The sequence below is a fragment of the Thalassophryne amazonica genome, chromosome 5 (assembly GCF_902500255.1).
Source record: "Thalassophryne amazonica chromosome 5, fThaAma1.1, whole genome shotgun sequence".
In the NCBI taxonomy this organism is placed as follows: Eukaryota; Metazoa; Chordata; class Actinopteri; order Batrachoidiformes; family Batrachoididae; genus Thalassophryne; species Thalassophryne amazonica.
The window spans coordinates 127688334-127703166 of NC_047107.1; the positions used below are offsets into that span (position 1 = coordinate 127688334).

The window sequence follows — 14833 nt, forward strand, 5'->3', positions numbered from 1 at the left end:
TAACATGATGGACCTTGATCACACGGAGCGAGTTGTTATGGAAAGCTGACAAACATCATGAGATGTTCCCAATTCAGGGAGTATCATCATTTGCTGCAGGAGCTGCATCTGGATGACGGCTGCTTTCAGTGGTCCTTCCACCTCTGCGGGACCCAGTTTGAGAACCTCCTGTCCTGTTCACGCGCGCACATGTAAACAATTAAAAAAAAAAAACTCTGCTCCTTGCTGTGGGGCTGCTCCTCGCTCTTAACCCAAAAACTCTGTCATAATTGTGTTTAGAAACAAGTCATCATTTGTTTTATTATACATCTGTGTAGTAATAAAATATTCTCCACAGATGATTCACTCGCGCGCGCACGTAAAAAAAATAAAGAATAGAGAAACTCCGCTCCCCCTGCAGCCCCACAGCAGCTGTGGGGCTTCTGCTCCAAAACTGTCATCATTGTGTTTAGAAACCAGTCACCATTTGCTTTGTTATACTTCTGTGTAGTTAATAAGTAAAATAATCTCCATGGACGATTCGCTCGCGTGCGCCGTAAAAAAAAAAAAAAAAAAAAAAAATTCAGCTGCTTGCTATGGGGCTGCTCCTCGCTCTTTCCCAAAAAAACTCTGTCATAATTGTGTTTAGAAACCAGTCGCCATTTGTTTTATTATACATCTGTGTAGTTAATAAGTAAAATAATCTTCATGGACGATTCGCTCGCGCGCGCACGTAGGGTAAAAAGAAAAAGAAACTCCGCTCCTGCTGCTGTGGTGCTGCTGCTCGCTCCAAAAACTGCCATAATTGTGAAATAAAGGAAAAAAGAGACATAAGTCCTGCTCACAGGCTGACTACCAGAGACAGGACATGTTCACATCTTCAGTCAAACTCCAGACATCTCCACGTCACTACATATTCAGTCCCTGATTGGTCATCGCGGCGCGATGAGACAAAAAAGTTCAGATTTTTCAACTTGGGGAGGAGGGCAACGCGACGTGATGTGACGCAATATCGCGCCACAAACGCGCCAATCGCTCAAAATCGCATCCATCGCGTCCATCGCGTTGCGCTGCATGACTTAGTGCCAAAACACGTCATTCCACAGGGATTACATGGCAGCCTGTCGCTGCTGTCGCTCACGTCGCGCCCAGTGTGAATGCAGCATAAGGCAGTAGTGATGCATTTGAGAGACAAATGTCTTATACAGTGGACCAGTACAGTTACTGCTACAGTCAGAGAAATTAGAATCAAAGCTACCAGTCCTTTCCACTTGCAGAAATGTGTGTGTAAAACCAGTCAGCTATTTATTAACTGAAGAATTTTCAGCCAATTCCTCAAACAGTTTCTTTTAGTCCCTTCAGGGCTCTGCTTACAGAGCCATCAGGTGCATAGGTGCGATATTGTTTTGGGATACATGCACAGCACTCTTTGGCCAAACATGTGGCATACATCCCCCTTTCGGCTATAACAGAGTCCAAAGCCAATCTGTTTTAGTAATCCATCAGTGTAGCTTCTAGTTGTTCATGTTGTCCAGTCATAGTGTCTCTGGTCAGATTATTCCGTCTTTGCACATTGAAATGGATGTAATTAAATCTACCTACATTTTTTGGTTATCATGTACCCTCAACAGATGGTTGACTCAATCCCGCTGCAATATGATCCACCAGTTTATATTCATCACCCACCCCCTTTTTACCTTAGAAAATTATACTCATCACAAGAGATTGAAAAGTCAGCACTTTCGGGACAGTTATTCCAAATGTTTACACTTTGTTTTCCCCCACAGGGACAGTTATTTTCCCCTTCGCTAATAATTTATTCATTCACTAGCTGGGGTACCCAGTGCTGCCCGGGTTAACCTGTTTTAGACATAGGCCAAATGCCAATCATTTTAATCAAAACAATTGCCCAACATTTGTTTTTGTAATGAGAGATTGAGATTTGATTTATTGTCATTGTCATTACATGAGTGCAACAACAACGAAATTGGAAATCATGGATGTCGTGTTCTCTGGACAAAAGAGGAAAAAGACCATCCAGAATGTTAACAGCGCAAAGTTCAAAAGCCAGCATCTGTGATGGTATGGGGGTGTGTTAGTGCTCATGGCATGAGCAGTCTTTTTCAAGGACACCCCTGCTTATTTCAGCAAGACAATGCCAAGCCACATTCTGTACGTGTTACAACAGCGTGGCTTCGTAGTAAAAGAGTGCGGGTACTAGACTGGCCTGCCTGCAGTCCAGACCTGTTGGCCATTGAAAATGTGTGGCGCATTATGAAGTGCAAAATGCGACAACAGAGACCTCAGACTGTTGAACAACTGAAGTCGTACATCAAGCAAGAATGGGAAAGAATTCCACCTACAAAGCTTCAACAATTAGTGTCCTCAGTTCCCAAATGCTTATAGAGGGTTTTCAATCATGTGACCAATTTGCTGCAGGACAGGTGCCGTCTCCATTCTGGATTACAAGGAGGCTGGCGCGTGATAGAAAAATGGAGAGAATGTCCAGTTATTACAATGTTTTAAATCCTTGAGATAAAGTTATTTATCGTGATAGATGTGTAGCAGTTGGTTCAGTGGATCCGTATCTTATACCAGATAGTGAATTTAGTGGTGATGTAACAAACTAGCTGACAGTGTCACACTGCGATATTTTGAACTAGGAAGCTACTGACCAGGTCAGCCTCGCCAGCCTCCTGCAGAGCATCACAGCGGAGCTCTGAAAGCGGAGGTTGTCTTGAAGTCCTGAGCGATTTCTCTCACCAGGCTCTAGAAGGGCAGCTTGCGGATCAGCAGCTCGGTGCTCGAGGACCACAATGTAAATAAGCATCCGTCTTGGGAGCGTTCTTGTGTTATCCTCAGCGGTATTTTTTATGTATTCTTATATAATTTTATTGCCAAATAAAATAAGGTAAAATTCTGGTAGCAGTGGATTTCTGGTAGCGGCGGATCTCTGTCAGCCGACGTTGAAGCTTCTGCAGTTGTTCACCAAATGCACGTAGCGTATCACAGCGGCCACCACGTTGTAATCCAGAATGGCCGCGGGACGTCACATGAAAACCCTCTGTTGAGTGTTGTTAGAAGGAAAGGTGATGTAACAGTGGTAAACATACCACTGTCCCAACTTTTTTGAAACGTGTTGCAGGCATCCATTTCAAAATGAGCAAATATTTGCATAAAAATAATAAAGGTTATCAGTTTGAACATTAAATATCTTGTCTTTGTTGTGTATTCAATTGAATATAGTTTAAAGAGGATTTGTATTATGTTTTTGTTTACATTTTACGCAACGTCCCAACTTCACTGGAATTGAGGTTGTATATTTTTTGTAGTTTTGTCTTCGGATTACCAAATAATAATGTTCCTCTCAAGGTGTAACTGGAGTCCTTCCTTTTAAACAGATTTTGAACATGTTGGAATACTGTAGGAGTTTGTTTTTTGCTTTGTATTGTATAATGTAATCAACTAAGTCCATGAATTTCAGAATGTTTCAGCAAATACATCGTGGGTTAGTTGGCTCAAGGTAAGGTTTATTACTGACAGTTTTCTTTTGCAATAACAATGTTCAATTAGTGTTTGTTTTACATGTATTTTCCTAAACCTCAATGCAGTATGTCATAGATGGCGCTATTAATGGGGATCCCAGTCCTGAATCAGTCCACCAGAGTCTCAAGGTCCCACAGTCAACATCTCAGGACTGGGAAGGGAGGGAGGCAGTAGAAGACGAGGTGGGGGAGACGAGGAGCGAGGCTATCAGGAGTGTTCTTCGGGGGGGGGGGGGGGGGGGATTTTATCCCAGCGGCCTTGGGCCTTGAAGGACAGCTGGTGTTTGGGAACCAAATAGATATTCAGATTAATAGATGCCTGGCAGATTCCACAGTCTTCAGAGTGGCTCCCAAATACTTCTGAATAGAGGAGAGATGTGGTCTTACAGACGATCAAAGCGGTTTTCCAGTGCAGCCATTGTCCCCAAGATGGATTCCAACGTGCAGTTGACACCCGCCGACTGAGCTGACACTGCCCTTCCAATCGAATCAATCATGTGGGGCAACCTGGACGGGCCAATTAATGCCGCCTCCACCTTCTTAATTTTCTGGTAAACCAGTGCTGCGGCCGCTCCACACAGCAGAAACCCGGTCACCACAGCTCCAAATAAGTAAACATCTTCAACGTCCTCCACAGACAACGTGTACAGGCACATGACTTGCCACCTCCGCCAGCTGTCCGTCACGTAACCCGTCACATGTCCCGGCAGGACAGGTCGGGTCCTCCTCTCCCGAGTGCCTTGTGAAAAAAAAACAGTATCAGTTGCGTTCAGAGACCACTTAATCAGATCCATTTTGCCGTTTTCCAGAGGAGCAGAGCTGGCAGCCTCACAGACAAAACATGCTACAGTAGCAGGAAAGTTGGGGAGGGAGGAGGAGAGAAAAATGCGACCGTCCCGACCGAGAGCAAGAAGGCCACTGATTCACTGATTAACATCAGTTTGAGCAGGTGAAATCAGTTAATCAGTGAAATCACCTGCTGGAGTGGGTGGTTGCACAGAAAGCCTGCACCCTCTCGGCCCTTTCTGGAACCGGTTTGAGACCTCTGATATAAAGGGATTAGTGAATATAGAGATGAGATCATGGGGTTCATACAGAATTGCCATTCGTTATATGTTTTTGGAGTTAACGTAATTTAATAGAAATTTGCTTTCAGTTACAATTTTAATTTCAACATCATGTATTGGTAATGTTCTGCTTGAAATCCTCTAAGCTAGACTATGTTATATGTTTGCTTCACATTTGGAAAATTAACAGGTTCCTATGCAGTACGGAAAAGTATGGAATTTGATTTTAGTGATTAGCTTATGGAGAAATATTTGTTTCCAGATTTTTGCTACTACATTGTACATCAAAATGTAGCCTAAAATTCAAATAAAAAGTTTGGAGCAGAGCAATATGTTGTATTTCGCAAAGTGAAGATGTGCAGCACTGTGATTTGGCAACCATCCCTCCTGTCAAATCCACAGTCCCTACTGCCAGCCAGGATTTTGCTTGATGTGTAAATATGAGTTTGTGATATAAACTCGTCTTTGGGTGATTTCTCCAGGTCGTCACTTCCCAAAGACGCCTCGGCTCAGTCTGGTGGTCCAGGCCAGCTTTCATGGTGAGCGGCTGGCTACAGACCCTGTGGAGCACATCGAGCAGCCTCAGTTCTGTACCGAGCTGGCCTGGGAGCTGGACCGTCGGATGCTGCAACAGCACAGGTTTGTTACGTGTGGTTGCTGCACAGTGCATTGCCGTACATTCAGAGCAAAGGTAGAAGAAGCACACAGACTGCAGTGAAATAAAATGTGCGGGATTTTGTTTCACTGCCCAGTCATGGAAAATGGAACGGTAAAAATAGACAGGTTTATTTTTATTTTTTCAATACAGATTGGAAACAGATATGATTCAGAGGCTCAGAATTTACTGGGCAGGCAGATTGGTGGAGCAACAAGGCTGTTCACATGCACGGGGGGTCACTGTCACTCCCCCAAACTTTAGATGATTGAAGATGAGGTTTTATTTTGCTTTAGCTTGCTCTTCTGTGGAGTTCATGCTCTGACTAAGCACAGCCATTACTCCATCATTGCGACGCATCAACACACATTATGTAAATTAACACATTTAAATAATCCATGATGTAGCTGTGTCGAACAAAATTCATTGGGAATTCTTCTTGACTGATTTATCAAGTCACTGACACGTACCTTCAAATCCTGGTTCTAGTTTTTGCTAACAGTCTTGGGAAATCAAACAAAATTGCACAAGCACAGACCATGTTTGGCATTTTTGGGTTTCGGGCAGAAAAGAACAAACAACAGTTGACAAACGGGAAACACATTGTTTCTGCATGGGCAACTAAGAATGTCTCAGCTTACCTTCATAATTTGCAAAAGTCAAAGTGCACAAAATCGAAGCAAAAGTGAAGTGCAACAAAGACGTATGGTACTTTCTTGTCCTGTCAGACTACAGAGGACTCCCATCAAGCTCCAGTGTTTCACTGTGGACTCCGTCAGCACAGCAAGCGAGTGTGTCGGCTACATTGTCCTGGACCTCCGGTCTGTGCAGGAGGTCAAACAGGTAAATGGTCTCTCCTCTTGTGTCCCATTGGGCGTTGTGCTGAACTTGAAGTTGCAAAGCATCACATCTCGCCTGTAACATTGCTAGATTTGATCCAGCCATCGTTCTTGTTCACGTCTGGGATTTACATTCTTTAAATCATGAGTACACTCATTATTGATTACTATTATTATTAAAACAAACTTTGATTTATTTTTTTGGAATGTTAGGAGCCGCGCTGGTATCCGTTGCTCAGCAGTAAATACACCAAACGGCGACCAGCCCTCCTGCTGAGCATGTTGCTGGAGAGTGACTCAATGACTGAATGCTCTCCTGAAAGGTTGAAAGCCAAGAAGGCCCTGCACCCAAAAGGTCAGCTGATTACATGTTATGCCGCGTTCACACTGGACGACATGCAAGCGACGGCAGTGACAGGTTGCCATGTAATCCCTATGGAAGGGTGCGTTGTGGCACCACAAAAGTTCAAGCCACGCAATGCAACGGGATGGATGTGAATGAAGCGATTTTGAGCGATTGGTGCATTTGTGGTGCGATATCGTGTCGCGTTGCCCTCCTCCCCAAGTTGAAAAATCTGTACTTTTTCGTCTTGTTGTGTTGCGATGACCAATCAGGAACTGGATATATAGTGACGTGGAGATGTCTGGAGTTTATACTTGATGTGGACATGTCCTGTCTCTGGAAGCCAGCCTGTGAGCAGGACTTATGTCCCTTTTGTCCTTTATTTCACAATTATGACAGAGTTTGAGGGGGGAGTGAGCAGCAGCGACAGCAGCCAGTTTTTTTTTTTTTTTTTTTCATGTGCGCGCACAAACGAATCGTCTATGATATAATTTTATTAACTACACAGATGTATAATAAAAGAAATGGTGACTGGTTTATAACACAATTATGTCGGCGTTGGAGAGGAGAGCAAGGAACTGCAGCGCCAGCCAGTTTTTTTTTCTTTGTTTACATGTGCGCACGAATGGGACAGGAGGTTCTCAGACTGGGTTCCGGAGAGGTGGAAGTACCGCTGAAAGCGGCCTACATCCAGACGCAGCTCCTGCAGCAAATAATGAAACTCCCCAAATTAGGAACATCTCATGAGGTTGTTGTGAACCCAGGGACAGCGCCGCTGATGACATTTGTCAGCTTTCCACAACAAATAGAGTACAGCAACTCGCTTCGTGTGATCAAGGTTCGGCATGTTGACTTGACTGACAACCGGCTAGTGGAATGGAAGCTCCTCCTATTTGACGACGCATTGGGGTGAATTGTCGCAGCGAAAGCAGAGCGACACCCCAGGTGATGGTGGCGTGTCCATCGCCAGGCGAGGGATGCAAATTTGTGGCATCGTGTGGTGTGAACACGGCATTATATATCACTTGTATTGTATTAATACACATTTTCCTGCAAAAAGAAAGAACGGCATTATTGTAACACTGTCATACACACACATACACAGTGCTGTGAAAAAGTTTGTGAACCCCTTGAGCTTTTACATTACATATATTTAGGACATCAAAACAAAACAATTGGGCTTTTATATTAAAATTGTTAAAATTATGCCCTTTAAATTCAAAGTGAAAAGTAATCTTAGTCATCTTCAACCACTTATCCGGGATAAGTGAGCAAGAGCTCCAGCAGAGGACCCTGGACTTCCCTTTCTCTGGCCACATTGACCGCCTCCAACTGGGGATCCCTAGGCGTTCCCAGACCAGTATGGAGATATAATCTCTCCACTTAGTCCTGGGTCTTCCCCGGGGTCTTCTCCCAGATGGACGTGCCTCGAACACCTCCCTAGGGAGGCGCCCAGGAGGCATCCTTACCAGATGCCCGAACCACTTCAGCTGTCTCCTTTCAACGCAAAGGAGCAGCGGCTCTACTCTGAACTCCCCACAGATGACCAAGCTTCTCACCTTATCTCTAAGGGAGACACCAGCCACCCTCCTAAGGAAGCCCATTTTAGCCGCTTGTACCCGTGATCTAGTTCTTTCGGTCATCACCCAACCCTCATGACCATAGGTGAGAGTAGGAACGAGGATTGACCAGTAGATCGAGAGCTTTGCCTTTTGGCTCAGCTCCCTCTGCATCATGAATTAAAAGGAATAAAAATCTAAAAGCTAAAATGACTGTGTGAGTAAGGAACTGCACCCTTAGTGTAACACATGCAGTTGTATGCAAAATTTGGGCATCCCTGATCATTTTCATGATTTTCCTTTATAAATCATTGGTTGTCTGTATCAGAAATTTCAGTTAAATATATCATATAGCATACGAGCACACTATTTGAGAAGTGAAATGACGTTTCTAATATTTAAGGAAATTGTGCAATAATTATTTAAACAAAATTGGGTAGGTGTGTAAATTTGGGCACCCTTGTCATTTTATTGATTTGAATACATTTAGCACTAATTATTGGAACACAAAATTGGTTTGGTAAGCTCATTAAACCATGACCTCCTTACACAGGTGAATCCAATCATGAGAAAGGGTATTTAAGGTGGCCATTTGCAAATGTTTCCCCTCTTTGCATCTCTTCTAATGAGTGGCAACATGGGAGCCTCTAAACAACTCTCAAATGACCTGAAAACAGATTGTTCAACATCATGGTTTAGGGGAAGGATACAAAAAGCTGTCTCAGAGATTTCAGCTGTCAGTTTCCACTCTGAGGAACATAGTGAGGAAATGGAAGACCACAGGCACAGTACTAGTTAAGGCCTGAAGTGGCAGTCCAAGAAAAATCTCAGATAAGCTGAAGCAAAGGATGGTGAGAACAGTCATAGTCAACCCACAAACCTGCTCCAAAGACCTACAACATGATCAGATAGTGTCTCTGTGCATCGTTCAACTATACAGCGCACTTTGCACAAGGAGATGCTGTAATGCAGAGGAATCCTTTTCTGTGTAGACACCACAAACGGAGTCGCTTGAGGTATGTTAAAGCGCATTTGGACAAGCCAGCTTCATTTTGGAAAAAGGTGGTGTGGACTGACTAAACTAAAATTAAGTTATTTGGACATAAAAAGGGGCAGTATGCATGGCTGATAAAGAACATGGCTTTCCAAGAAAAACACTTGCTACCTACAGTAAAATTTGGAGGTGGTTCAATCATGCTGTGTGACTGTGTGGCCAATGCAGGTACTGGGAATCTTGTTCAAGTTGAGGGTCACATGGATTCCAGTCAGTATCAGCAGATTCTTGAGAACAATGTTCATGAATCATTGACAAAGTTGAAGTTGCACCGGGGCTGGATCTTTCAACAAGACAACACCCCCAAAACACTGCTCAAAATCTACTAAGGCATTCATGCAGAGGAACAAGTACAACATTCTGGAATGGCCATCTTAGTCCCCAGACCTGAATATTATTGAAAATCTGTGGTGTGATCTTAAGGGGGCTGTCCATGCTCAGAAACCAACAAACCTGGGATGTTTTGTAAAGAAGAATGGTCCAAAATTCAACCCCAATTCCAGTGAAGTTTGGATGTTGTGTAAAATGCAAATAAAAACAGAATACAGTGATTTGCAAATCCTCTTCAACCTATATTCAATTGAATACACAACAAAGACAAGATATTTAATATTCAAACTGATAAACTTTATTGTTTTTGTGCAAATATTTGTTTATTCTGAAATGGATGCCTGTAACATGTTTCAAAAAGCTGGGACAGTGATATGTTTACCACTGTGTTACATCACCTTTCCTTCTAACAACACTCAATAAGCGTTTGGGAACTGAGGACACTAATTGTTGAAACTTTGTAGGTGGAATTCTTTCCCATTCTTGCTTGATGTAGGACATCAGTTGTTCAACAGTCCGGGGTCTCCATTGTCATATTTTGTGCTTCATAATGCGCCACACATTTTCAGGTGGTGACAGGGTTGAACTGCAGGCAGGCCAGTCTAGTACCCGCACTCTTACTACAAAGCCACTCTGTTGTAACGCGTGCAGAATGTGGCTTGGCATTGTCTTCCTGAAATAAGCAGGGACGTCCCTGAAAAAGACGTTGCTTGGATGGCAGCATGTGTTGCTCCAAAACCTGGATGTATCTTTCAGCATTGATGGTGCCATCACAGATGTGTAAGTTGTCTATGCCATGGGCACTAACACACCTCCATACCATCACAGATGCTGGGTTTTGAACTTTGCGCTAGTAACAATCTTGATGGTCTTTTTCCTCTTTTGTCCGGAGGACACGACATCCATGATTTCCAAAAACAATTTGAAATGTGGACTCATCAGACCACAGCACACTTTTCCACTTTGCATCTGTCCATTTCAAATGAGCTCGGGCCCAGAGAAGGCGGCGGCTGTTAGATAAGATGTATTGTACAAACGTGTTATCATTTATTATCCTTTATTACATCTGCTCTTTTATATTGTTCCTTTTGTATCTTAAATTCTGCAAACTGTTTCTCTCAGATATTCCCAGATAGATAGCACAGCTGCTCAATAACAAAAAGTACAAACAGGAGCCAGGTCAGCCTGTTTGCGGTTTGACATGTAGCAAGCTTCAGCAAAACCACTCACTCTGTACCTAAGATCGGAATGTTTCAGTTGATTGCATACGTATCTGCACATGACTAATAGCACATGTTGGAACCACATGCCCTGTGGACTCATGTAGCCCCCACCCTTATCTTTGTTTTTTTTTTACACACAATAAAAGAGCCTTGCAGAGGATGTCACAGTTGGAGAACTGCACATAGAAGCTGCAAGCTCTGCTGCATCTCCCCTTTGCAAAGCTCACGAAAGATATCTCAACTCTCTGAGTTCTTGTCTCAAGTGTCATTTCTTGTATGTCCAGGCGAGGTCAAACCTGACAGCGGTGTTTCTGGATGTTGTTGATGTATGGCTTTCGCTTTGCATAGTAGAGTTTTAACTTGCACTTGTAGCTGTAGCGACAAACTGTTAACTGACAATGGTTTTCTGAAGTGTTCCTGAGCCTACGCGGAAAGATACTTTACACAATGATGTCAGTTTTTAATGCAGTGCCACCTGAGGGATCAAAGATCACAGACATTCAGTGTTGGTTCGGCCTTGGCGCTTACATGTAAAAAGTTCTCCAAATTCTCTCAATCTTCTGATTATATTATGGAGTTGATCTTCTTTTTCTTTGTCTTTTGGCTGTTCCCGTTAGGGTTCGCCACAGCAGATCAGTCGTTTCCATCTCACCCTGTCCTCTGTATCTTCCTCTGTCACACCATCCACCTGCATGTCCTCCCTCAGCACATCCATAAACCTCCTCTTTGGCCTCCCTCTTCTCCTCCTGCCTGGTGGCTCCATCCTCAATATCCTTTTCCCTATATACCCTGGTCCCTCCTCTGCACATCCATAAACCTCCTCTGGCCTCCCTCTTCTCCTCCTGCCTGGTGGCTCCATCCTCAATATCCTTTTCCCTATATACCCTGGTCCCTCCTCTGCACATCCATAAACCTCCTCTGGCCTCCCTCTTCTCCTTCTGCCTGGTGGCTCCATCCTCAATATCCTTTTCCCTATATACCCTGGTCCCTCTGCACATCCATAAACCTCCTCTTTGGCCTCCGTCTTCTCCTCCTGCCTGGTGGCTCCATCCTCAACATCCTTCTCCCTATATAATAATAATACATTTTATTTATATTGCACTTTACATTTGTAAACAAATCTCAAAGTGCCACAGAGGTTAAACAAAAAGCAGAAAACAACAATCAACAACAATAAAAATAAAACAAGATCAATTAAAAATCAGTTAAAATTAGCAACTATAATTCATAAGCTTTCTGAAATAAAAACGTTTTAAGATTTGATTTAAAAGAGTCCACTGACTGTGGCGCCCTCAGGTGGATGGGCAGGGCATTCCACAGGCGTGGTGCTGCTGCCTGAAAGGCTCTGTCCCCCATTGTGTGGAGCTTTGTTTTGGGGACCTGGAGGAGGTGACTGTTTGAGCGGAGGCGTCTCATGGGCTCATGGGGGGACAGAAGTTCTTTGAAGTACGCTGGTGCACCGCCGTAGACACACTGATAGGTCAGGAGGCAGATCTTATATTCCACCCTGAACCTAACAGGAAGCCAATGGAGTTTGTTGAGGATGGGAGTAATGTGTTGAGTTTTTGGCACCCCCATCAGGATCCTGGCAGCACAGTTTTGAATGGACTGGAGACGTTGTAAATTTCTGCCAGAGATCCCAATGAGGAGTGCATTACAATAGTCCAGCCTGGAGGAGACAAAGGCGTGGAGCAGCCTCTCAGCATCAGACAACAACAAGGAGGGGCGGAGTTTGGAAATGTTCCTAAGATGAAAGAATCCTATCTTACAGATATGCTGGATATGGATGTCAAATGAAAGGTTGGGGTCAAAACGGGCTCCCAAGTTGGTAACAGATGTTGATAATGGAATGTTGTGGCCAGAAAATGAAAATACTTTGAGGGGGGATGATTTCAGTTGATGTGGAGTGCCAGTGAGAATGGCTTCAGTTTTTGTGCTGTTTAGCTGGAGAAAATTGTCATTCATCCACGCCCTTGTCTCCTCCAGGCAGGCAGTGAGAGTGTGAATGGAAAATGAGGAAGTGTGGTCTAATCTGACATAGAGCTGAGTATCATCAGCATAGCAATGGAAGGATATTCCATGCCTGCTGATGATGTGGCCCAAGGGGAGCTTATAGATGGAAAATAAGGTCGGTCCAAGGACCGACCCCTGGGGGACCCCACAGGTTGCAATGTGGGGCCTCGACCTGGCTTCCCCAAGGGCCACATACTCAGCTCTATCAGTCAGGTAGGACCGAAACCACTGGAGTGCTGTATCTGAAAGACCAATGAAATGCTGGAGTCGGTGAAGAAGGATGGTATGGTCTACAGTGTCAAAGGCGGCCGAGAGGTCCAGGAGCAAGAGAAGGGATGGAGAGCCCTGGTCAGAAGCCATCAGCAAATCATTGGTGACCCTGACCAGGGCTGTCTCAGTGCTATGGGCAGAGCAGAACCCTGACTGAAACTTCTCATAGAGGCTGGAAGATTGCAGGTGATCATGGATTTGGGTGGAAACAACTTTGTCTATGATTTTTGAGAGGAATGGAAGATTTGAAATGGGCCGGAAGTTTGAAAGTAGTGCAGGGTCGAGAGTAGGTTTTTTTAGCAGAGGTTTTATTAAGGCGGTTTTAAGGGTTTGTGACAGATAGCCGGATTGCAGAGAGTGATTTATGATATGCGTGAGGAGAGGGCTCAAGGAGACCACATGGGATTTAATCAGAGATGAGGGAAATGGATCCAGGTGACAGGTGGTGGGTGTCATCTTACAGATGAGAGCCTCCACCTGTTTCTGTGTGGTGGGAGTGAAATTAGTGAAATTGGGGGCACCAGAGGAGCTGAGAGAGCAACGGATTATATCAATTTTAGATGTGAAAAAAATCTAAAAATGCATGACACTGTTCATTGGTATTGATTTCTTGCACGTGTTTTGGGGGTCTTAATTTATTTACAGTTGTGAAAAGTTGTCTTGAATTACCTGGATTACTGTTTATGATATTGGAGTAGTAATATGAACGAGCTTGACTGAGGGATTTGGAGTAGGATTTTTGATGTTGCCGGTATGCATCTCTATGGACAGTTAGACCTGAAGCTACATAGCGCCTCTCAAGGACCCTCCCAGGCGCCTTCTGTCTATGCAGTGTACCAGTGTACCACGGAGCAGATTTGGAGAAGGACACAGCTTGTGTTTAAGGGGAGCATGGACCTCAAGGATTTGACATAGTCCGGTGTTATAGTAGTCCACAAGACCATCTGGAGAGCAATTATTAGCAGTTTGAGTGAGATGAGATAGGTCGGATGCCAGTTGTTCTGGATCAATGTCATTTATTTTCCGAAAATGGATCAAGCGTTTAGCTTTACTGTAATGGGCTTGTAGAGGGAGGTCCAGTGAGATCACCTTGTGGTCAGAAACACCCAGATCATACACATGAAGATTTTTTTATGGGGGAGTTTGTAATGAGGTCCAAAATGTGTCCTTTAGTGTGAGTTGGAACATTGACATGTGTGAGGTGCAGTGAGTCAGTGAGTTGTGTCAGCTCTGTGGAATACTGACTTTGGGGTGAATTAATATGAATATTCAGGTCCCCAAGTATCATCACATTGTTTGATGATGTGCAGACTGACAGAAGGAGCTCAGTTATCTCTGAAATCTCTGTCCACAGGCTTGGAATTGAGCCCTCGGTCCGGGGTCCAACGTAAATAAATCGCCGCCGAACCCCTCTGTTCACATATCGGGGCTGACAGAGGTTCCCCAGGTGGTCAGTTGGTCCAGAGTGAATGCCGAAATCCAGGAGTTGGCTAGGCAGATGCAGGAGCATGGTAGCAGGCGGAGGGAGCGTCGCTTTGCTATTTCTAGCCGGTGACCATGGAGCAAGTACGCGTAGATGAATATATACCCTGGTCCCTCCTCTGCACATGTCCAAACCATCTGAATCTCACTTCTCTGACTGTCTCCAAACCGTCCCACCTGAGCTGTCCCTCTGATATGTTCATTCCTAATCTTGTCCATTCTTGTCACTCCCAAAGAAAATCTCAACATCTTCAACTCTGCCACCTCCAGCTCCGCCTCCTGTCTTTTTGTTAGTGCCACCGTGTCTAAACCGTACAACATAGCTGGTCTCACTATTGTCTTGTAGACTTTCCCCTTTACTCTTGCTGATATTCTTCGGTCGCAAATCACTCCTGCAACCTTTCTCCACCCACTCCACCCTGCCTGCACTCTCTTCTTCACCTCTCTACCGCACTCTCCATTACTTTGAACATT

At 44.3% G+C, this 14833-nt stretch overlaps 1 protein-coding gene across 2 annotated transcripts in view; it reads left to right on the plus strand.

Moving 5' to 3' along the window:
* The window catches only part of LOC117511305 (centrosomal protein of 120 kDa), an 87545-nt gene that overhangs the window by 6657 nt on the left and 66055 nt on the right, over positions 1 to 14833 (plus strand). For both annotated transcript variants that reach the window (XR_004560928.1, XM_034171333.1), the window contains exons 2-4: positions 5074 to 5230; positions 5975 to 6089; positions 6299 to 6440. Coding sequence is in view for 1 of the 2 variants with exons in the window: in XM_034171333.1 (XP_034027224.1) it covers positions 5074 to 5230; positions 5975 to 6089; positions 6299 to 6440 (414 nt within the window). In the remaining variant the exon portion in view is untranslated. The remainder of the gene's footprint in view (positions 1 to 5073; positions 5231 to 5974; positions 6090 to 6298; positions 6441 to 14833) is intronic.